At 35.8% G+C, this 25,219-nt stretch overlaps 1 protein-coding gene across 1 annotated transcript in view; it reads right to left on the reverse strand.

The window, feature by feature from the left end:
- LOC119083231 (zinc finger protein 271-like) overlaps nt 1–25,219 on the reverse strand; it is a 700,255-nt gene that overhangs the window by 657,534 nt on the left and 17,502 nt on the right. The window contains exons 25-27 of the mRNA XM_037192892.1: nt 22,901–22,984; nt 22,750–22,833; nt 22,595–22,678 (exon numbers count right to left, since the gene is read on the reverse strand). Coding sequence (XP_037048787.1) covers nt 22,595–22,678; nt 22,750–22,833; nt 22,901–22,984 — 252 coding nt within the window. The remainder of the gene's footprint in view (nt 1–22,594; nt 22,679–22,749; nt 22,834–22,900; nt 22,985–25,219) is intronic.

A 25,219-nucleotide genomic window follows, 5' to 3' on the forward strand; every position in this document is an offset into this window, starting at 1 on the left:
AGAAAAATCAACAGTTATTGGCGTTTTATTATACTTGGGAACCCACAGAGATGCTGGTTTGGTGATTCCTAAGATTCCAACACTCCCCTTTAGTGTGCATCGCGAGGTAGATACTTGGTACGGGTTTTCGTAATAGACCGTGTGCGATTTTGAGAAAAAAGTTTCATATTTCAATAAAAAGAAGATTTACCATGAAAACCATTGAAAAAAATATTTAATTTTTTTTATAGAAATTATTGAAAAATATTGTTGCCATCCCACTTATTAAAATCTTAGTGAGAATCCAATTAGAATGAATTAGAATGGTTCGGATATCCTTTTAGTTTCATTCAAATTACAGCTCTTAAAGTGAGATATCAAGCAGACATTTTTCAGATATTCTGTTTACACTTTTGTTCTACAGAATAATAATCTAAATCAATTAAAAATAAATTATTTATACTGCACACGGTATGTACAATTCATAAGATGTGTATTAAACGAAGAGAAGGTCGTTTTTCGAAGTCAAACGTAAAATCGAGATGAAAGGAAGATGTAGATTTTCTGTCAAAATTTCACGTTTCGCACTATAATTACGAGCGCACTCGGATTGCTGACGCATTAGGATTACGGACGGACTGGGATGCAAAAAGTCTACGTGTCGTACGGGGCTACAACTGCTCTGGCGGTTGTTTCTGTTTCGCCTTGTTGTCATTTATGAAAGCTGTTTTAAGATTAACTCTTAAATGATTTGACTGACGATTGGCACGATATGCCGAAATGTTGATGCTTCTAATATATGTTCAAGAACACAACTCTTCTAGATGAGTTCATACTGAGCGTCATTCAATGACAAAACTAATTCCATTAAAATTTCTCTCAAGCTATGTGTGCCTGTTACTTCTCTTTGATCGATAAATCGAGTAAAAAATCAAATTAACTCTTACCTTTCAACTAATCAAATTGCTCTTACCGTAAACTTTGATTGGTCATGAAAATTAAAGTTGTATAACTGATGAAGACGTCGTTATGTACAGCATGTACTTACAGATTCAATATGCATCATTCGATACGGAAGCATCTACATGTAAAACTTTTTCAATAATTTAGTCGGAAACAACATCTTATGCCAATGTCTCTACGACCGACAAAAAAAGCACAGTCATTGGTAATGTACATTTATTTCCAATATTTGACTAACGGCACCAATGTTCAGAGCACAATTCTCCCTAAAATAACTAACTTTTTGCCATTTCACATTACTTAATCGGCTTTATAATCAATATATCCCTAATGGTAATATATACGAGGAGAAGAAGACCCAGAAAATTCCATTCTCGATTCCAATCCATCGTTAGTATATTGAAAGTTTTTGAAAGTATTTAATGCTGTGAATCAGACATGTAAGTCGATGATTTGACAACATCGAACCACGAATGTCTCCAAGTGAGAGGTGGTACTGAAATGGTTAGGTTTGACTTGTCAACGATTCTGATTTTTTTTTTATAAAAAAAGGATTTTGTGTCTGATCACCAATCACTGTTCCTCCTTTCATATCCGTAAGTTGAATGATATTGATTTTTGAGTCATCGGGTCAGTAATCTTTGGCTCATCAACGTTATTCTGAAAACTCACTAACCAGGTGATTTGGATGAAGAGAATAGCCCGCCGACGACCTTAGTTCAATCGACTAACATGTCTGCTCTGGATGTGTGGTGTATAAAGTAGTGTATATATGCCATCACAAGATCCAACAACGTTTCATCGCATAAAATAATTTTTGAATCTTGAAAATACTTTAAACATGCAAATGAATTCAAGATTTCCCATCTTATATCTCCATATCTTCTACGCGCCAGAACAGAAGAGTCTTCACAACAACCAAATGAGTGCTATGTCGAACACAAAATTTTGCATATAATAGACATACAAGGGAACTTTCTGTTTTTTTTTTCTTCTTTACTACTTCTTCTTCTATCTTTCTTTTAGTCATTCCTTATTTACCAACATCCCTGGCTACATATCTAACATGTATAATGAAAATTCTGAAGTAAAGATATTTATCGATTTGAGTTTTTGAAGGAAAAAGCTGGTTAGAGGATTTTCTAATACACCAAATGGAACTTAAAGAATTTTATTGATATTATATGTGTGCGGTTTCTGGTGTAACGGATTCTGTTTGGGGAAAATAAAGGGCGATATATTTTCTATTGTTGAAAACCATATTCGAGTGTGTAGAACAAATTTAAATAATAATTTATTTTTTGTGCAGAGTTTTGAATTTTATCTGGATTAAACGTAAACAGCCGACTCGAAGACTCGAATACGATGGAACAATTTATATTTTCATTTCAAATTACTTCATCTCTACATATATACAGCATATACCTTCACCAACTATAACGCAGACAATTTTATTTATGAGCAAAATGGAAAATGAGAGAATAGTTCAAAGAAAATGGTTATTTCTTGATTTATTTTTGAATTTCAACTCTTATGACATAAGAGCGATAAAACATTGTCGAGGATAAAATTATCAAAGAACAATTGGCCATTTCGGTTTTCATGAACTCATATTTTTAGCTTTTTGTGAATAGGTCAAGGATTGAGTTCAATTGATCGCTAGATTTGAATTTTAAGTAAGAAACAATCATTAAATCTACTACTTCTTTTGCTAAAATGATGGCAAATGTTTGGTACAAATTCTTTTACTTCATTTATTTTAACATTCATTTATAGCTATATTAAGGGAAGACTCGGCATCTCTGTCATTGTTGTCGAGCAGCAGATGGATAGTCGTTTCTGAGAGATGAAACGGATTTAGAGAAATTATACCTTTTTACCAGAATTCTTTTTGAAAAATGTCCAACCGGAATAACGACCCAAAGTGTAAGTTTATGCAAATTTAGGCAGACTGCTTACTTTTCTCAGAACTGGTAAAACTGGTTGTAAACCGTTTTTTTATTCGTTGAATTTCATTAATTTCAACGGCCTTAACATGAAAAGTCTATTACAAAACTCGGGATAAAAGTGAAAAGTCGCTTTTTTGTGTGACTCGGTTTCGCCTCGTATCAACAAAATTAACACTCGACTTTTCAATTTTTATCCCTTGTTGTGTGTATAATGAACCAGCTGAAAATCAGCTAAAGCAATCTTAAGCTGAGATTTGATTGCCCTTTCCTGTAATGATTTTGTCTGAAAAACATTCTTTCCGAATGCTTCAACAAAATATTCTAGAAGCGGTCATACGACCATTACCTCTTCAATTTAAAACTTTCGCTGCTTTTAAAATTATAGTTACATGTTCCACCTAAAACGACGGAGACATTGAGTCTATGATGTTTTTGGAAATGAAAATGTCTTGTTTTTTTGGCATCAACCACTGCATTCGCTTGCCAATGTTTTATCACCGAGTGGAATATTACACAATTTGGTCATGTCGCAAATAGGTTTACTTTTTCTTCTATTTTTATGTTTTGTGAGATAACGAGGTAATGTATGAGCTTTACATTCGGCAATTTGCGGTCATAATTTTTACGTTTAATAGTTATGTCTTGGGTGTCATACGACAGTCAATTATAAATCGAGGGAATATTTATACAGCGACTCTAGTGTCACTATCTCGAGACCATGTTCAATTACAGTGCAAGATTAATTCGATTTTAATTCTACTGAAATTATAACACGTACCGTACCACTGACACCACATACACCTAACACACCGTCATAGTATACGCATTATGTGATGTTATTACAAGACATGGTACTCCAACCGTACTTATACCATTGTCTGCATTATAAGGTCTGGCTCAGCGCTAAGTGGTTATAATTGGTTTGTCTACGTGTATTTTATGCTCTCATGGAAGGATCATTTGTTAACATCTCGTGTTCATGTCTGCAATGATATAGCACTGAACGACGTACGATTACGACTTTGAATATGTGGCAGGTGAGCCCACACATTTACTACAGAGGGTAAATGCACTTTTTCACTCTGCTGCAGGTGGATTAATTAACAGGAATGTTGAACATTCTTACAAGCAGAAAATATTCCGTGATTTTTCATTCCAACTCATTGAGATTTGTTTATTTGGTTGGAATTATAATGAAAATGGTTTTTTTTTGTCATTCTGTTTGTGGGTTTGTGTTCATTAATAGGTCTGTTGTACATGTTCCGATGATTCGATCAGATCAAAAGAAGTTACTTCAAGTAACATAATCAGTAGTTTCGTCTGTGCATAAGCAACGGTTTTATCTATCACCCTTCAAGTTATCCAATGATTTCTCTGCAAATACAGTATCTAAATAATGAGTAGTTACTCCGAAAGATTGCACTCCGAAAAACGTAATAGGTACAATTATCAAAACTATTATCATCTTCTCGAACTTCATTCCAACACCACGAACATCTCTCACGTCTAATAGAAAATTTGATAAAAAAAAGTGTGAAGAAAGAAAAGCTCCGATTATACCCTCTTTCCATGTAGCACCAGCATACTCACATGTGTCATTTTCTCAATGTTGTAAAAAGTTTTATGACTTTTCGTAGATTTTATCAAATGCTGATGGTATTATACGTTTCATGAAGTTGCAGAACAAAATATTTTAAAAGTTTTTCGATAGCCGTTTCAGTTGACGTTTTTTTCCCTTTCTACATTCACGGAAAATTTGAAAATTTTCATAAAAATAAAAGGTTTTCGAAATAAAGTTCGCTGTATGAATATGGTATGCGGTATTATGGCGTACATGCACTTTATATAATACGGAATAATAATTCCTAGCCATGTGTGAATCAGTTATTGACATCACGAACGACATAATTATCAAGGATGTGAATGGGTACAGTGTAAATATATTACAATATTCTAGAACAGAGATGTTAGGTGGAACAGAAACTTTTTGTTAACCTTTCAGTAAGAACAAGCTTATTATTATATGGAATGATATCGTTTTTAAGAGTGATATCACCAAAACATGAGGTGATTTTTTTTTAAAACTTTGGGAACAAGCGGTGGTCTCCGATTATAGTGAGTGATAGCTCGTTGGTTTCGTCTTTCAATTCTAGGAAACACGTATCATTCACTTTTTCGAAAAAAAAAAGTTTTTGTTAAAAGTTTTCAAAAGTAAAGACATGTCAGACGGTACCGAAAACAGTTTTTCGGCAATAACTCAAGAAAAAATTATTTTCAATTGTTGTAATGTTGTACGAATGTTAACCTTGGAAAGACTTACAGGTAGAGTATACGCACTGGCTGGTGCGAGTACATCCACGTAAGTTATGGCTAAAAATATAGAGAATGTTCGGAGAGTCCGCCTTACCTGCAGCTTCGATGTTCCACGGAAATGAGTATGGGGTGTTGTAGATGGCCTCACCCCCACATATAAATGAAACTAGTACTTTTGTGCTGCAAGCCTTCAGAAGTCTTGGAAAAAAATTTGGTGCCAAATTGAAGATTTTTTCCTTCTTTCTTGTTTCCCAACTGCTAGAACAGCGTCTGGAACGATATTACGGCAGTCATTTTTTATCGTCTACTATTCTTTTATCTTATCAATAAAAAAAACGCTTCGCTATGTCGCGAATATATGTCGTTAAAACAGATCAAATATTAGTAATATTAGTAATTAGCCGACATTCGTACAATTTACAACAATTGAAAATAATTTTCTCTTGAGTTATTGCCGAAAAACTGTTTTCGGTACTCTCTGACATGGCTTTACTTTTGAACGCTTTTCCCAGAATTTTTTTTTCTTCGAAAAAGTGAAAGATACGTGTTACTTAGAATTGAAAGACGAATCCAACGAGCTATCACTCATTAAAATCGGAGACCGCTTGTTCCCCAGTCGCCTGAAGTCTTGTCTATGTCACTCTTAATGTGTTGGTTCTCTCATGCATTTTGTAGTTATTTGAAAAAAAAAAAAAGAGTTTTCGTGCTAGGAGCACTGCTATTCACTTACACATATTAATTAATCCGACCAAAAGCTTATTCTTTTTTTTTAGGCTTGAAACTTACATCCTGTCATTATTACGAATTGATTTTTATACACAAAATTAATAATCAACCTTTAACTTTTTTTTAATACGTGTGGCTCAAACGCTTCGAATATCACATCCGTACACACAGGCAAAAAATCGACATAAAAAGCTTGTTTGATCTAAAAGGATGTGAGGGTGACAACTGGGTTCTGTCAGAATAGACAAGGATCGCGCCAATTTTGGATGGAAGTCTATCTGACCAGGCGCGGACTGACCATACTGCGATTTCGGTTAGGCGATTGAGTTTTTGTACGAGAACATTTTTAGTTTTGTGGCTCTTTCAAATGAGTTGTACTTGGAGGGGTTTCTTCGGACCCTGTTTCTCTTCATTTCTCCCATAAAACATAGAACCATGATGCGATCCACATGTTCGTTCTATCCCGTGTAGCTTAGCTCTAACTTCTTAATTGGTCTTTCAGAATATCGTATTTTAGGTAAGCAATTCATCACTGAACGAACTTAGCTCTGGCTTTGAAAATTTTATTTATTATAGTTACTGTTCAATGAAACTGTAAGGTTTGCTTTAGATTTTTTGTTCTGGACATGTAAATTGTTTTGGTTTCTCATCTTGAAATTTAAGATTTGTATGAGAGATTAGCTCTGGCCAGTATTCACTTATATCGATGTGTATCGCTTATTCCAGCGTAACCCTCATTACATTCTCGTTTTACAAAATTCAACAGAAATTCACAGAAATTCTTTCGTTCTCACCTAAAATTATGTGCAATTTCGTAGAATTGTGAGAATGTAATGAATGTTAAAATAATGAAGTAAAAGATTTCGTATATCAAACATTAAGAAATGATCTAAGAAAAGGAGTTAATAGAACTTACCACCTGCTAAAGAGTTAAAGAACCGCTCCTAAGAAGTAATCCCAAACAGATTGAAATCTGATCCTAGATTTTCCACTGTGTACATTTGGTGTGTTTATCAAAAATTCAAAACATTTCGCACGAAATTTACATAAATATTAGACGAAATGAAAAGAAGACGAAGTGAAACGGTGAAGTGCCCAAATTGAGTTGTTTCCAGTTACCGCATTTTTGCTATACCTTTATACCCACACATCCCGCTGTCATGATTGAATTCTTCTACGGAATTCACCTCACAACACCACCATCGTTTGTATACGTATAGTTATGTGGCAGCACATTATTACATTATGGCATCACGCAGTGGGTTATACTGTATAGCGAGACAAACAAAATAGATATTCAGCAAAGTTGCTTGTTATCCATAACTTTCAAGAGCGGATTATTTCGAGTCTAGACAAAACCGTAATTTTAATATGTAATCCGTAGGATGTTTTCGGACAAAACCAATTTACCACATTTGCATGAAATCAATTTTAGGTTTTCGGCGAGTCGTGAGATAGCACGATTATGCGGTTGAATTAAATTGCGGAAAGTTGCACGACTTAAATTATTTTCCCATAATTTTCTATGATAGAACAACCCCCCATGCCAGAGACTAATTGATTTGGATGCTAAAATAATGGGATTATAAGCATTCAAAACGCCAGTGTTTATGAATTGAGTAAGGAATTTAGCCATAAATGGTATACATTCAAATAAAGTACTCAATTTTCCGTGCAGTAAATTCGGCAAATAAAGTTCTCGCACTATAATCTTGTTAGGAGTCACGTTTCACATTTACTATTCTGATGTAAATACTCCTAAATAATTTTCAGAAATAAATAAAACTTTATCACGCTGCAGCACGTTCCACAACGTACGACACAGTTACTGTCTTCACCAAACTGCATGCGGAAATGAAGAAAAATCATATAAAAAAGAATTTCAACATCCTCTCCCTTCGTCGTACTAAAGACGTTAGGCTGGCGAATTAACTACACTTTTCGTTTAGTCATTGTTTTTCAGTCTGCGAAAAAATAGGAAATGGCTTTGGTTACGTGCTTTACACAAATATAAGTGCTCGAACACCATCGCATATAAATTAAAATTAGATAAGAATTTTCCGGAATGAAACATGTTGGCTGGACATAAAAAACGTGTCTTGTTGGATCATACATTTTTTAACGAAAATATTTTCTTCTGGCCATCCTCATCCACTCGGCAGTAAATTTAAGTTGAATGGTCTCTGCTTAAACATTCAGAGCTGAATATTTTCAAAAGAAATAATAAAAAACCTAATTTTTGTGCCGAGAGAATTTAGACTAAGCGAATAACGTATTCCATGCTACAGAAACACCACCTTCAATTTTTATGACATACACTGTACGTTATATGGCTGAGTAGTTGAGCTTTTTCCGTTTCGACACTTCTTTGCACATTTTTTTTTTCGTGGTTTGATTACGATAGCACCATGTGGAACATAGAACATGACTGCAGCTGGAGAGCCACAAAGACGGGCTATTTAGATTCATTTCGTTTGATAGACGTATTCATCTCATATTTTGTGGCATAATAAAAAATATTGCATTTTCTGGAGCAGTTTATGTCTGGAATTACTGTAGAGTTCGGTGAAAAGAAGACAGTCTGCAAAAATTTTATTTTCTCGATTTTCATTTCCGCAGAAATCTTATGATTATTGAAAGACTTAAATCCTCTCCAGAACCGTAAGATTTATACAAGATACATAAAACCCCATTCAAAACCCTATAAATTTGTAATTGAAGTTGTTTATGACGACAAATAACAACCGAAAATTGCTTGTAATATTCTATTCCAATTTGCAAGTTATAAACCATCCAACGAATTCACAAACGGATACAACCACATCACAATACATACTGACTAAAGAATTGAACCTAAAATTTATTCAACATTCATATCTTCACTCCAGGCAACAATATCAAAAGTGAGTAATTGCAACCAAGAACTTATAATATACATCGCAGATATGCATAAATTCTCAATATGATAACATTCACTCCCAAATTGTTGTGTTGTTTAACAAATTACTGCAACACACACAGAGCAAAAGTTTAGTTCCATTAAAACTTTGTATATGCTGTTATAATCCTTTATCTGTAGTGCTTTAATGCAACGTGTCTAAGAGCGTTGCAAGTAGAACGTTTATGAATAGGAACGAATTATGCCAAAAAATAACCCAAGAGACAATTTACGTAAGAAGAAAAAAGTAATGCCTCAGTTATTGTGAAAGTATGGGGAGTTAAAAGTCGGTTAGAATTTGAAATTGAAGTTTATGGAAGTACGTTTTTAGAAAGGGTTTGGGTTCATGTTTCGACGAATCTTCCAGGGCATATTTTTGGAAAATGTTGCAAATTTTAATGAATCAATTTTCCAAAAGTAGGCCCTGGAAGTTTCTTATTGACTTCGTTCGGGATACCCTCACGAAATTCCCTCAGATAAATCATCCAAAATAGGGTATGCAAATAGCGTACGCAAATAGGGTACGATAGATTTTAGGCAATTTTGCGAGTTGTAGCCCGAACGAAGTGAGATACACAAATAACTAGTGATAAAAGTATGAAAAGTATTCATATTCAAATTTTGTTGATCTGCGGCGATGCCGAGGTCAATAAACACTCGAAAACGAGACTTTCCATTTTTATCTCTTGTTATAAATGGCTTTTAAATGCTAAGGGCGTCGAAGGAAGCGCTTGCAAAATGAAAAGTACGATTTTCGATGCATGTAGAATGTAAATGTAGTTTTGTAGCCTTTGAGCAACTCAAAGAAAATGTAAGAAAATTCCGTACCTACCATCATACCAATTGAAAACTCCAAAAAGTAGTGCTGATATGGTTTAGACAAGAATCATCAACTTATCATTGTAGCAACCACTTGGAATGAACTAAATCACAATCCTAGCAATTATATTCGAAATGCCAATCGTCTTGTCATATATCATCGGGCGACAATATTTTCTTCAATTTAACCACTCAAAGCCACCAGCATAAAGGACTCCTTTGAAAGGCTGGTGAGTTTCACAGACAGAGCTCTAACATAGTTGCCCATGTACAATACACAGGCTCAGAAGAAGCAGACAGCGATTTGCTCCTCCTGAATTAAAATCAGTCAGATCAAAGCCACTGAAACGATGTTTAGATAATCTAGGAACATACATGTGGCATCCAAGTGAAGCTTTTCACTGACACTGAGGAATTTGAGCCGTGGAAGAAAACATTGTCATGATACATTGGACGATCAGTAAAATCTGTGAAAATTCCGTGTGTGAGCACAATACCAACATCGAATCTGTTACTTCACTTAATCTAAATTGATGCAAAATCTTTCACTTCATTTGCTTTAATATCCATTTTACCGCAAAGGCAAATTGGCCCAGAGCTATCGATTATTTTCATCGTTGCAATCAATAGCAGGACCCGTCGGTATAAGGTGGAAATCTCAAGTGTCAAACCAACAGCCTGAATTGAGAAACAAAATTGAAAACAATTTTCATACCCAAAAATTGGGTTCAGAGTACTTCAGATTTTTGTTGTTTGGATCAGAAAGTGGTTTCGATTTAAGGGAGAGTGGTTCTAAAAATCTGTAAAACGTGAGTACTGACTTTATGAACGGTCTCCAATCTCTGGAACCACGGTAAAAAATGTACATCACACGACTGTAGAGAGCTTCAAACAGAGAACAACAGTGACTGTAGAAATGTCCTGGAATACAGAACGTGGAGCTTCTTTCGAATGACTAAGTATTTAATCATGGATGTCACAATATGCATATTGATGACTTTATTACTTTTTTTACTACCGCCTGTCCACAAAGGATACAATTTGAATATGACGACGTTGAATTTCGTTCCATATCTAACCCTCTCAAGCAGATTTATTTTTGCCCAGTCATAAGAATACGAATAATCCAAACGGTTTTACATTTCAATTTCATAAAAATACACGTCCTACATTCTCCCGCATCAAAAAGGCAAACGGAAAAAAATATACATAAGCTCTAAGCCCACTCTAAGCACTTATGTTCATCGACGAACGAAGAAAAAGATCCGATGTTTTAATAAAATCGAACAACACACAAACGACCGCATCTTTTCGAATCCTCTACATAAATCTTATTATTCCACTTTGAACTTTTCCATTCGTTTTTATTGTAATTGTTATTCAGTATTTATATTAAAAAAGCGACCCTTAAGAGTAAGCTGTTTGCGCCCAAATAAAAACGAAAAAAAAAAAATATTTTTCTTTGCTCTTCGAATAGAATCAATTTCAGCAATTTTTTTCTTCTGCTTGTTTGTTCGTCCTTGATACACTCTGGTATTTACACACGCAAAGACATCTCTTATATTACAACCCATTTCGGTATCGAAATTATGTTATTGTAACTGGGAACAATGTTTTCCAATATCATATCCATTTTCTCGTTCTTGTGCATATCGGTAACATTATATTGATTCTATGGACGTGAGATATACTGTGCTTTGTTTAAGATACAAAAAAGGACAGTTATTTCTGTTTTGGGACTATTTAGAAAAATTTATCCATTTTCTTTACATTGCCAAGAACGAACCTTTATTCACGAGAACGAATCTGTCAACATTATACCGCATATACAACACTCCCATTCTATATACAGCTAGACATTTTATATATAGCCCAACAAAATAAAAGAATGGAATTGTAAACGATGTCACATATTTTGTTCATCATTTTTCCGTTTTTTTTATTCAAATAAAACACACATCTGTAATCCGACTCACAATCCACGTTTTGTGATTGCAACTTATATTTGAAAATATGGAAAAGAGTGTACGAAAATTCTTTAAATGGTAGCATTGCCATTCAGATGAAAGAATAAAACTTTCACGGACGGCAAGCATATCGCAGTTATTCTAGAGACTGTTACTTCTTCTGAAGTATTCTGCGGGCTAGTCAGTGGTTTGTTACTATTAAGGTATACATTTTACTATGAAGCTTAGCAGTAGCCAGAGCCTGTGTTTGTCGTCGCTGTGGATATCAAATGGGAATGGGACAACAGTCTGTGAAAACTTCAACCACATTACACAATTGAGTATGCAATTCGATGATACTCACTAAAATATACAACAAGAGCAGAAACGGTTTCTTATACTATAAAAACCACATCAATATCGTGCTTTGAATGTGCACTCGCATACCGTGCAAACGACTCCTTATGACAATAATTTAAATTTTTTGAACCGACGAGCTAGTCGCAACCAGCTTTCTGACCTAATCTGTTGCACTAAACTTTTTCGTTGACTGTTGACTGTAAAAGGCTATTGGAAGATTTGGACAATAAATAAACGTGTGGATTCTAATGCGAAATGGACTCTTAAATTGAGTTCGTGAAAAATGCATGCAAAATATGACCGAAAATGTAAGAGCCAAATGTAATATTTTGCAGGGGTCAATTTTTCACGATCTGTGTACTAGCCTTTACATAGAAAGTATCCACTACCCACTTAACTGCTCAAATTTGGGTATCAGCTACCTTTGTAGGTGTCTCAACCTGTTCTTTTAGAACCTATTTATTGCATAGAAATTCGACCTCATGAGTATCGACGACTTTCTGAACAGACTTATAGTTCCTCGAGAATGGCGAGTAGTCGACGTACCGTTTCTTAAGAAAGTCGCCACGAAATATTTAAAAAAAAAACAGTTAAAGAATAACGTCTAGCTGAATAGTGCATTAAGAATCGTCGACAATACTCTTCACTTCTTCAGAAATTCGTCGATACTCTACTCATGTCGTCGAATTTTCAGAGCGATGAGAGAATGCTAAGTCTACTATACTTCCACACTTCTTCTCATTCTCATAATTTGTTCAAGATGGAAACCCGTCCTCCGCTACTTATATTTCTTCTCTCCATACTTCCTATTCTCTTCTTCCACTTTTTTCTTCTTCTTTCTTCCTCATCTTTTCTTCCTCTTTTTCTCTTCTTTTCCTTTCTGTTCTGTTCCTAACTGTTGTGTTCCTTTCTTTTCTTTTGTCCATTTTAACATTGCCATAGTCGTTGTCGTATGATGATGATATTTGAGAATTAAAATGCATAATACACTACGAAGTCCTCGTCTTTCATCACTAATATAGCCGTTTTACCTCTAGATTGCTTTCTTTCCATCCACTCTTTGTACTCCTCACAACTTTTTTTGAAATGAGCTTCCTAGTAGATTTACAATTCAATTTATAAACTAAAAACCGTTAAATAAAAGGAATGTCACACCATTTATAAGCTGTCAACGATTCAACTTCAACGTTTCTTTCTTTTCGCCGATTGTATTCATCAATCAACTTTGAGCAAACAACACTCGAGGTTAGTTCTTCATTGCGAGATTCCAAAACTGTTGCCAGTGCACTGTATCTCTCTGGTAACGAGCCAATTAACGTCGCGCTGAGGATAAATTCAGGCATGAATTCTTCGCCAAGAGCCAACAGTTTTTGAAACAACTTATTCATCGCATTCACATGGGCACCATATCTCCATTTTCTTCCAACTTCTTTGTCATTCATTTTCGCAGAATCGCAACGCGACTGTTTGCAGTGTCCTTTTCATGAAATTCCTTCGACAGACAAAGCAATTAGTAAATGATATTTTGATCTTTTTCCGTCTTCGGTGACTGGATCAGGAACATTATCCTTAATGACTTTCCAATAGCCCTTTCCTATAAGCAGCATTTCCATCTTGTAGCGCCAGTTAAAGTAATTGTTTCCATTTAATTTCGTCAACGTTATCTTGTCGTTCAATTCCATTTCTACTTAGTTTTATTACTAAACTGGGTCCATAACCTGTTAGAGATTTGATTTCTGCAGTGAGATAATCAAACTTAGTTGAAAGCTTCTTCTTTTATTAATGAAAGACTCAGAATGAATGTACTAAGAATTTTCCTGTATAAGGGCCAACGTGATTGAATTAACTGAATTACAAATTATGAGAATGCTAAGTCTACTATACTTCAACACTAGGGGCAGTCAAAATAATCCTTGGAAAGTCCTTCAAAAATATACGAAATAAAATCCTCAAGTTCATAGAAAATTCATAGAAAATGCTTTAAAATCCATCCAGAATCAGCGACAATAAAGTCCTTGGAAAACGATACAAAAATTCTTGAAAATCCTTTTTTTCACGAAATTGACAAATATCTGCCCCTCGTCCTCGTGTTAATGTAAAATCGTAGTCATGCAAAAATTTCATTTCTCACCTTGTTCATAAAACGAAAGTACGGAAGAAACGGGACAACGTTTATAATCGAGAAGTAAATATACCCAACAGTCATAACACTAAACAACAATACATTTTATATGAGATGCCAAACTCCGACTTCGCATGTTCTAATGATTATCGACATTATCTCAAGTTGTAGTTCTCAATAAACATCACATCACGTTTATCCGTTAATTATTCATACGAGATAATGTCGTATGGGTAGAGAATGAGCGCTTCGGGGAAAATCATGTTCGTATCGTGCAGTTTTGTACGATAGTCACATGAAACGGAACTTTAATGATGGGGAAATACACTACACAGTGTATAACACACAGGAACCAAGAGTTGGTGTATGGTAAAATTGAAATAAAAATTTCGCGATGAGGTTGAACAATTTCTATGTTGAAGTTTTTTGTCGGACATACAGGTTACCAAAAGCGACGAGGAAAATGTAAAAAAAAACAATAAACTATAAAGCCCTCGCTATAAGATCTTTTGTATATTGAAACTAATGAAGTAGTAGATTTTCAACAATGTGTTGACGTCCAATGAAACTACCACTTTTTGCTTTATGAATACGAAGACGAAGATGAATGATTTACACCACAAAAATCATCGTCTCCCTTTCCACTTTTATCATATCATCCACGTAATTCCATTGTATGTACACACACATTTTCTTAACTAAAGAACAACTTTCTATCAAGTGAATTTATGGTAAAGAGGTTCAACTTATCATTAACGTGCGTTTCGGTTTTGCATTCTTGTCTGAAACACTACACGGTTGTTAACCCAAAAAGTTTATTTATCGCTGATTTATAGAAAACTTTATTATATCAAACGACTGTTAAAGCAAATGATGCCATCGAATATTCTGAGTTCGTCTTTATTATTAAGTTACACTTTACGGATGATTTACACACAGTTGACGCTCTCGGGTGATGGAACTAATTTTATATTAGTGGTTGCAGAGTATAAGGCGGCAATAACGATGGAATATTTCTACACACCCTACACACCACACAACTCCAAGTTTCTTTGAACTCTGTAGTTTTCATAAAGCAGATCCAAAAATTACATTGCAAATTTTTCATCAAAACCATTGACTTGCGTCAGATGATGATACATTGTTTCCATTGTTTAGTCACCGACAACGTCGTTAGAACGACGTTGGTTTTTCGGTAAAATTGAAATTGTGTATGCAATTGAATCTGTTTGGGTGAAGATAAAGTTTTATTTAAATGGATACGATTTAGATGCTTGTTCAAAATGTATTACCTCCAACAAGAAAGGAAAAGAAAAGAAAAAAACTTTTTGGATGGTTCGATGTTCGAGACAACGAAGTTTTCGTTCCAGAATGATTGGATAGACAGACCTATTACATTTTGATGGAGAAACGAAAGAAACAGTCACCCGGGTAGAAGTTGAATGTTGAAATAATGGAATCATTCTCTTAGAAACCTTTCGCTAGATATAGAGACGAATGCCTGAAGGGCATCATTAGCAACAAAGTAATATAACGATACATAAGTTTACCATATAGATTTTTTCGTCACATATCTCGGAACAATCAGCGATCATCCTAGAAAAATAGACGTCTTAAATTATTTATTTATGGGAGGGTCTGATGAACTATCGCTAGACGTTGAAACATTCTTCTATTTTAATTTCACTTAGGTCTCACTTAGAGTGACCAGATAGTACATAAGCTGTAAAAATAAACAATAAAACTGAAGACATAGTTTAGGAGGTAATACCGCAGAAAGTGGGGAAATATCCAAAAATAATTGACATCTCTTGTAAAACAGAAAATTTATACATTGCGTTTACTGATGACCCAAGAGGTAGGGCCTGGTTATATTAGTCTGTGAATAAAGTTTGAAAAAAGAATTCCAGTTGCAGGTAATCATTAATCGGAATTCCTTTTCGATTAGAACAAAGTTTTTCAAAATCGGTTCAGATCTGCCATTAAATATTCAGGGTAAAAATCTTCTCGGAGTAAGCTCCTAAAACATTAGATAGATTTTGTTCATCTGTAAACTACACCTCATGAATTTGATTCTTTAATGAAGAAAACAAAAATTTTGAAAATCGCTTCAGCGAAACCCAAGGTATCGTCCCATTTAAAAAATTGACAAAAATTCTCACGGTGGGGCTGAATGAACTTTAAATAAAAGGGTATGTTAACATCCCGGGTTTTTTCATAAGTGAGTTGGGGGAGGGAAGTGATATTCAAGTAAACAAGTTTTAGCAAAATCCACTGAGCTGTATCTGAGAACCAGCATCAGCGCCAGCCAGGGCTTGTGAAACACCGAGGACTTAAGACTAAGATATTTTCTTCATAGAGCAATATCAGCTGAAAGTCAAAATTTCAGCATGTTGAAAGACTGATACCTCCCACACGAAGTAACTGAGGAAGCTTTGAATGGTAATCCCAGACTAGTTTTGAAAACCGTTTCGAATAGCAAAACAATTTTTGAATCGAAGTTCTCTGTTACATTTTCAGAAATTGTACTTTTAGGTTACCCTCGGCAAACTTTGGCCGCTTCTATACCTTTCTGGTAGGAATATTTCACATTTGCTAATGTGATAGCCTCAGCTTTACAACGATACCAAATATGCCATGTTTGATCCTGTACAAGAAATACTGATGAAAGAGTTTTGCATCGAGATCGTTCCACTCGCAAATCTAGAGCTATCTTGACAAATTGTCCTATCAATTCCTGTCTCCTATCTCCTATCTCTATCAATTCCAATTTCAGTCTTAAGTCCTCAGTGTTTCACAAGCCCTGGCTGGCGCTGATGCTGGTTCTCAGAAACAGCTCAGGGGACTTTGCTAAAACTTGTTTACTTGAATAGCACTTCCCTCCCCCAACTCACTTATGAAAAAACCGGGATGTTAACTTACACTTTTGTTTAAAGTTCGTTCAGCCCCACCGTGTTCTTTTAAGGAAGACTCCGATATTACTCCTCATCGATTAAAACCAAAAGTTTTAAAATTGGTTCTTAATTTCTCAAGTTATCGTGCCATCAAAACACCAGAAAAAATTTCTTTTGAGAACAACTTCCAAAACATTAGATCGATATTGCCCATCTACGAACTTGACATCATGAATTTTATTCCTCGTAGATTGAAACAAAATTTTTGAAAATCGGTTTAGAATTACTTAAGGTATTGTGCCATCATGCGTTACAGACATTTCTGTGTTTTTTTTTTTCGTTTTTTGCTAACATTTCATATAATCGATCATAGCGTATGTAATGAACGTAATGGGTATTTTCCGACATAAGACCCTGGACTTAATAGTCAAGTGATTGGTAATACTTTACACATTGTGTGCTTTATTCAAAAAGTCTAATTTTTGAAAAAACTTGATAGTAATATTGATGAAATAATCCAGCATTTTTTCGGCGTGGAAACATTGTCTTCACCACTATATTTTCACTTACCAAACAGCGAGCAAAAGCAAAGCAAATCAACAAACAATTTGTTCAAAATTTTCAATCACGTAACACAGCTCAAAAAATCTACTTAGTTCGCCATAACATAATACACGTATGTACCCCTAAATTGATGCACCTACTTCCAAGTATAAAATTACATCAACAAAACCACGGAAATATTTCCTCTTCCACCGAGAAATTTGTAAGTGCAGACAATGTTACATAAAGTAGACAAATTGTGTATGATGATAAATGTACATCGGTGGAAATGAATAGAATCAACTTTTTATATTTTATCGAAAGAAAAATAAATATACTCGTAAACTGGTACAATTTGTGTTTATGGAAATGTGGCGGCGCCCGTTTAAGACATATAAACAAAACGAAAATATGTGCCATCCATGGATACCGAAATAGAATAATAATTTATACGTGAAAATTGAATTGAGATGTAATTTTCCGATGAATTCCTGTTTATTTTCGTCGTTGTTTTTTTTCTCTCTCGTCTTCATTTCTGAAGACGGTGAATGTATATAGTTAGTTTGCTTTGTTGAGATCTTTTTTCTTATTCTAAATTCAAATTCGTTGTGATTCATCGAGTTTAAATCGAAAAACGTCTCTACCTCTACTCATTGATTGATTGACTTAGATTGACTTGGAAATGTGTACCTGAAGCATGCATATACTACACGAAATGGAATATTTGCGTAAAACTTAATAGTATGGGGAATACCTGTAATATGTATGCGATAGAATTTATTCGGAACGTTTCTAGACTTTGCACACCGTGTTTAGTAGAATCTAGGAACATTTAACTATTAAACTATTGAACACACACAGAAGTGTTCACGTGCCACAACCTAAGTGGGGTTACAGCACCTCGCCTTCGGCTCGGATAACTCAACTATTCGCTTTTAAGTTATACGCCGCTTGCATGAGCACTGACAGTTAGTTCCAAAATTGTAACATAAGTTTGTTTTTTCTGCTTATTGGAACAATCTATTTGTCAGCAACCAACGCGCTTCAAGCATGAGTGGTGTGGTACTTTAAATATGGTACTGAAACTTGATAGTGTGTCACACATCTGTAAAACACTAAAAAACCATTTCATACAAGATTGTCTATTTGACAGCTGTTGACTATGATCTCTTTTGCTTGAAGTGCGTTGTAGCAACACTTTTTTCAATGAAAAATTGATGGTTAATAATATTTATCACATACGCACGGTGTTCGGATGTCAAAATTACTTAACTAAAAGAATAATTCAAAAATTACACTTCAGTTCTATGTTGTTGTCTCGTTTTCGCTTATGTGATAATATATATTATACACTTGTCACGAAGAAGTCGGGGCTTGCCGAGACTGATAGTGACAAGTGTGTACTCTATTTTATCTACCTAGGTGAAAAAATAGCAGTGAAAAAGTGCTATTATTTCGCCGTCGGCTCATGCAATAACTCCCCAAGTGTCTAAATAAACATATGGACAGAGGTGAATAATCTACTATTATCACATAAGCGAAAACGAGACAACAACGTAGACCTGAAGTGTAATTTTTGAATTATTTTTCTAGGTAAGTAATTTTGACATCCGAACACCGAAGCGTAATCTACGCATGATACAGCCTTTAAAATTCACAGCTACCTAGTTGAATAACTTTCCATCATAAAAGATGTTTGTTGGTAGTCATGAGTGTCATGATTGGTATCGCTGTAAAGCTTAGACCTCAGGCTAAACAGTAACTATATTTTTGTGATCAAACAAGTCACCAGTAGGGGCCAAACAGTCTTCGAAGCTTCTCGCAGGTCCCAAAAAACGAAAAATCGATCTAATTAAAAATTTTCTCATCGAAATATTTTCTTGTTATGTTATTCTTACTCGTGGTGCCGTCCTCTACAGAAACCACTAAAAACATTTCATGTCCACGAGAGGTCACAAGCAGAGATGTAAAGTGCACTTTACCGTGCATAAGCATGTAAAAACTGATGATGCCATCTTAAGGCCAGTTCATACTCGCATACATTTTTGCGATATATACGACCATGAACTGGCCTTAAAGGTCCCTAATAATGACTGCGTCGACGGCGTCGACACTAATTTATTTTACCAGAAACGTGAGACAATCAAATGAAAGTATTTCCGAAAAACAACCGTTTTTTAAATTGTCGACTAAAATAATTTGAGGTTTGTTGTCTAACTTTACGGCTAGCTTCACATCAGACTTGTCCAAAATTTTGTTTACCTGAATGGCAACATATTTCTTATTTGATTTCTTCAAAATTCTACGGTCAATTTACAAAAAAAGTCTATTTCGGGGAGCTGCTAAACACATAAATTTAGAAAATTGAACTTTAGAATGCAAATCATATATTTTAGAATTTTAGAAAGTGAAAAATATTTTCGGTCTTACGTTTTTACGTCAAAAGACGAGACACTAGCATCTTTATTTTTACCACAGAGATGGTATCAACGCTCGCCAAGTAGTTCGAGAAACACAAATCAGGACTGATCGCAAAGATTGGAAAGGTGATAAATCAATTCAACACTAAGCAAGCTTACTCTAAACCATCATTGCTGCTGTACGGTCCGAGAATCATATATTCAAGCGTCGGATGTCAACAGGGTGACCCACTCGGTCCCCTATGCTTCAGTCTCGCTATTCATCCTCTTGTCATGAATATTAATTCAGTTTTTAACGTGTTCTACCTGGATGACGGTACGGTCGGTGACGATTACGAAATCGTTTTAAACGATTTTCGAACTTTCTCTACAGAGTGCAAGAAATTGGGTCTATCAGTGAACCAATCAAAGTGTGAGTTGTATATCCCACACGATCTGCACAAGGAGACAATTATCAGTGCTTTCCGAGAAGTAGCTCCTGAAATCAGAATCATTGAACAAGAAGATCTAACTTTGTTGGGTTCGCCATTAACGGACTTAGCCGCAAACTCAATTTTGTCATCAAAAATCAACAGCTACCAACTGTTATCCGACCGCATGAAGAACATTCATCATCACACGGCTTTATTTTTGCTACGGAATTGTATGGCAATTCCAATGATGTCATATTTGTTGCGTTCCGCTCCAATCTTCCAAAATGTTTTGCTCAAGAGACTGGACAATGTCCTAAAATCATCGTTAGAACACATACTTAATGCATCCCTCGATGGCGATCATTGGATTCAAGCTACGCTGCCCGTTTCTTTGGGTGGAATCGGAGTACGAAATCTCGACAGCATCGCCATTCCCGCATATTGTTCATCGGTCCACTCAACTAGGGATTTGGTCGACCAAATTCTCGAATCATCAGCCGATGTAAGCAATGAACATCTTGAATTGGCGGAAAATATTTGGATAAACATGTCTTGTCTCGACGAAACCCCAATGAACCCTTCACATCAGAAAAACTGGGATATTCCACTGGCCACAGCCAAATTCAATTCGCTGGAACGTAACGACTTGATTACTAAGGCTCGCTTAATGGCGGTATCTGTGAAAGAATCCGGAGACTGGTTACATGCTGTTCCTTCTCCAAATCTTGGCACTCTCCTCGATCCGGAATCTTTAAGAATCGCTGTTGCGCTGCGTCTCGGTTTGAAAGTTTACAGAGCCCACACTTGTCGTTGTGGTCAATTGGCGGACGCTTACGGACTTCACGGCCTCAAATGCTTGAAAAGCGCGGGCAGATTCTCCCGGCACTCAGCACTGAACGATTTAATTAAACGAGGACTCGCTACTGCCGAAGTACCGTCAAGGTTGGAACCAGTCGACATTTCCAGGGACAACAATCTAAAGAGAGTCGACGGTGTAACTATGGTTCCTTGGAGCCACGGTCGTCAATTGGCTTGGGACGCAACCTGCGTGGATCCAGTCTGTGCAACATTTTGCGAGGTTCCGCCACTCAACCTTGCTCTGCCGCAAACAGAGCAGCTGTGAGCAAGAGAAACGATTACAGGACAGTTTGTAACACGTACCATTTCGTGGCTTTTGCAGTGGATTGTTTCGGTGGTTGGTCAGAGGAGGCGCAAAATTTCGGTTCGGAATTGGGGAAGAGAATGAAGATTTGCACGGGTGAGCCTAGGTCATTTTCTTTCTTCCGCCAGAGTGTGAGTATTGCCATCCAGAGAGGGAATTCTGCTAGTGTACTCGGAACAATTCCTCCGAGCTCAAAGTTTGACGAAATCTATTACTTTAGATGATAATTAAAAGTTTTTATGTAGCTTACCATGTAACACATTGTTGGTAAATAAATGTCATAAAAAATCAATTCCAAATGTTTAAGGTAAAAAACGTCAAAATAATTTTATTTTTGTGCTGAAAAGCACAGAGAATCGAATAAAGATTACGTGAACATAAAAAATAAAAAAATAAAAATACAAAAAACGAAAACATCAAAAGGGGCGTGGCATCAACTGTTGACGTACATGATTACTTTTAGGGCTGTGCTACTTTCTTTTTAGAGTGGAGGTGTTGCTTTAAATTAGATCGACAAGTGAATTCCTTTTCACATTCGTTGCATTTTTACCTAAAATCAAAATTTCGATTAATTTTGGCAGTGTGATTCTCGTATTGGATAGACTAACTGATATGAATATCCATGTGAAGCATCAAATGATCCTTTCGTCGGAATGACTTTTTGCAAATATGGGCTATGCGACTGGACTGTACTGTTAGGAGAAGCGATTCTATTTGCAAGGGAAAGACATGGATCGATAAAAGATTACATGAAGTTCATTTCACTTACCGGAATGAACCCATTGATGTGATCTCAAATTGCTTAGATCGCTCAATCTTTACACTTATAGGGCTTCTCGCCTAAAAATAATTGAATTATTGCGTAGCGTTGCACTGGCAGACGTTTCTTTCGTTTCACTTACCAGAGTGAGTTCGTTGATGTCCCTTCAAATGGGCTAGTTGCCTGAAACCAGATTTACAATCCTTACACTGGTAGGGCTTCTCACCTGAAATAATGTTGAATTATTGCGTATCCTTGCTCCTGCAAACTTTTTTCTCTACACTTACCGGAATGAATTCGTTGATGTCTTCTCAAACTTCCTGATCGACTGAAAGCAGAATTACAATCATTACACTTGTAGGGCTTGTCGCCTAAAAACAATTTTTGAAGTTGAATTATTCCGTTGCGCTGCTCTGGTATACGTTGCTTTCTCTTCACTTACCAGAGTGAATACGTTGATGTGTTCTCAAACTGCTTGGTTGAATGAAAGCAGAATTACAATCCTTACATTTGTAGGGCTTCTCGCCTAAGAAACAAATTTTGAAGATAAACAATTGCGTTGCTCTTGTATACGTTTCTTTCTTTTCACTTACCAGAGTGAACCAGTTGATGTGTTCTTAAATTGCTTAATTGACTGAAAGAAGAATCACAATCCTTACACTTGTGGGGCTTCTCGCCTAAGAAACAAAATTTTTCAGTTTTGCAGAATTTCTCTCTTGGACGAAAACAAAGACCACCAGTTACATTTCGCCGTACTTACCACTGTGTACCCTTAAATGTAAGACAAGATTGGACTTCCGATTGAATTCCTTCTTACACTCTCCACAGGTATGAATTTTCGATCCTTCAAAGTTCGGACAAAAGTCAGTTGTATCGATTCACTTTGCGAAAAGTTATTTCGAGAAAGAAACTTACTTTTAGGAGAGTCTCGTGGCTTTCTAGTAGATGCCTCGGTTTCACCTCTCCTAATCTGATCGCAACGAGCCTAAAGTGATGAACGAGAAATTAGCAAAATATTTAGAATCACATTCGTTCCGACGAACGAGTATTGAGCTTTGAAGAAAGAAGAAGAGCAGAACCAGCAAAAAAAATGGCATTTTTAAGTTCAGAGCTCACTTTTGTCTGTAGTGGTAGCTGTAGCTGTTGGTCTATCGTCGGGACATTCAGCTGATGAAACTCGTGTTCCGTATTCAACTGCTTTGGAAATTCTAAAATAGTCTCGTATCGCTGCTTTATTTGACCATTTAAACCTAAGTTATTCTTTTGCAATTGAATTATTTTTGCCGTTATTGTTGAGTTTTCCTCTACGCCTGAACCACAGTTGTTGCTGGTCGGACAAATGTCTGCACAGAAATCTGCGGCATATTCGCGAATGTTGCTGCACATCACTCTGTTGATGTTAGTTTTTGGTGGTCCGATGTCACAATCACTTGGAGCTAGATCACCATCGAATGCAGCGCCTAATTCGACTGTTGGAAATTCCGGCCCAAATTCGGCTAATACTTTGTTCAGGTTTTCACTGTTGCATCCCCTGTGATGTAAAAGGAGATTGTCAAGCGTGACAGTCGAGGTGCCAGTAGTACTATGGAACTGTTCATGTTGCAATCGTTCTATTTCGGAAACAATTGCTTGGATCAATCCATCTTCGGAAATTTCAGCAAGTGAATCGGCCAAATTACACTGCTTTTTAAGCAAAAAAAAATGATTTAACTTTCTGGTGATAAAATCATGGTAATCAACGACGGACATTGTTGTACAGATTGAAAAAAAAAATGTTTTTTTGTGGAATCACGCATGACTACTTTCTATGTATTCTGCAATGTGACCGACGAAATATTTTACCTCTGAGGTAATCAGATCCATTTCTCTCTAGTAATTAATTCTACACGAAACGAATGTGAAAATATTTAAATTGAGTAAAATCCTAAACTAAACACTGACCGCTAACACGAAACAAAAGAAAACTTGTAATCGAATGTGTCAAATTCGACAGGTTCCATGTGTACCAGAAGAACAATGATAAGAAGCCCTTTTATAAACATCAATGTACTTGAATGATGATTTGATCGTTTCACATACCAACGAAAATTACCAGAATTGTTAGATTAGTTCCCTGGATAGTCAGGATCCGAAAGAACTATAAGAACTCACTAACTCACAAGACTGGAAAACTATTTTTTATTTTTGAATGGATACAACTCTATCTATATTGCGTGTAATGGTATTTGTTTACCAAGGGTAGAAAATAGAAAATTCCAACAATAGCGAAAGTTTGATGCAATAGAAAAAAGAGATAGACAGTTGCAAAGAGAAAAAATCCCATGGATGTGAGAACTAAGAAAATTAAAATTTGAGACGAATCTCACTGGAAAATGACATCACTTTTGTTTCTCATGATTAGGGACTCTGAACTGTCATCTAAGGCGCAACCTTCTCTTCACATTTGAATTAAGAAAATAAGGTTATTCACGCCACGCTTCGCTTTCGCCCCTTTGGCTTACATTTTTATGTCACTTTCGCTCCTTGGGCTTATTTGAACACATTTTGCTTAAATAGTAAGCATTATGAGTGCCATTCAAGAATGTTAGGAACTGATCGATCCGAAAGAAGACAAATTTTGTTGGGTTAAAACTGGAAAACGGAAATAATGATAATAAAAAACACGTTCCACTACGATGAATGTCAGATAATTTCTTTTACACGCTCCCCTCTATGAAAACAGAGAATATCAAGCGTCAAAAGTTATTGGAAATCACACGTTTTTAGCTCTCTCACAGCAGACCATGCAAACAGGTCTAGGGATCCCGGCGATGTTTTACTTAATGGTGGAGTTTATGTTATTCGTCAAAGAAAGAAATTTGATACGAAGGCGGAGCTTACCCTCCGTCAACGAGAACTGTGATGCACATCGA

The sequence above is a fragment of the Bradysia coprophila genome, unplaced genomic scaffold (assembly GCF_014529535.1).
Source record: "Bradysia coprophila strain Holo2 unplaced genomic scaffold, BU_Bcop_v1 contig_583, whole genome shotgun sequence".
Lineage (NCBI taxonomy): Eukaryota > Metazoa > Arthropoda > Insecta > Diptera > Sciaridae > Bradysia > Bradysia coprophila.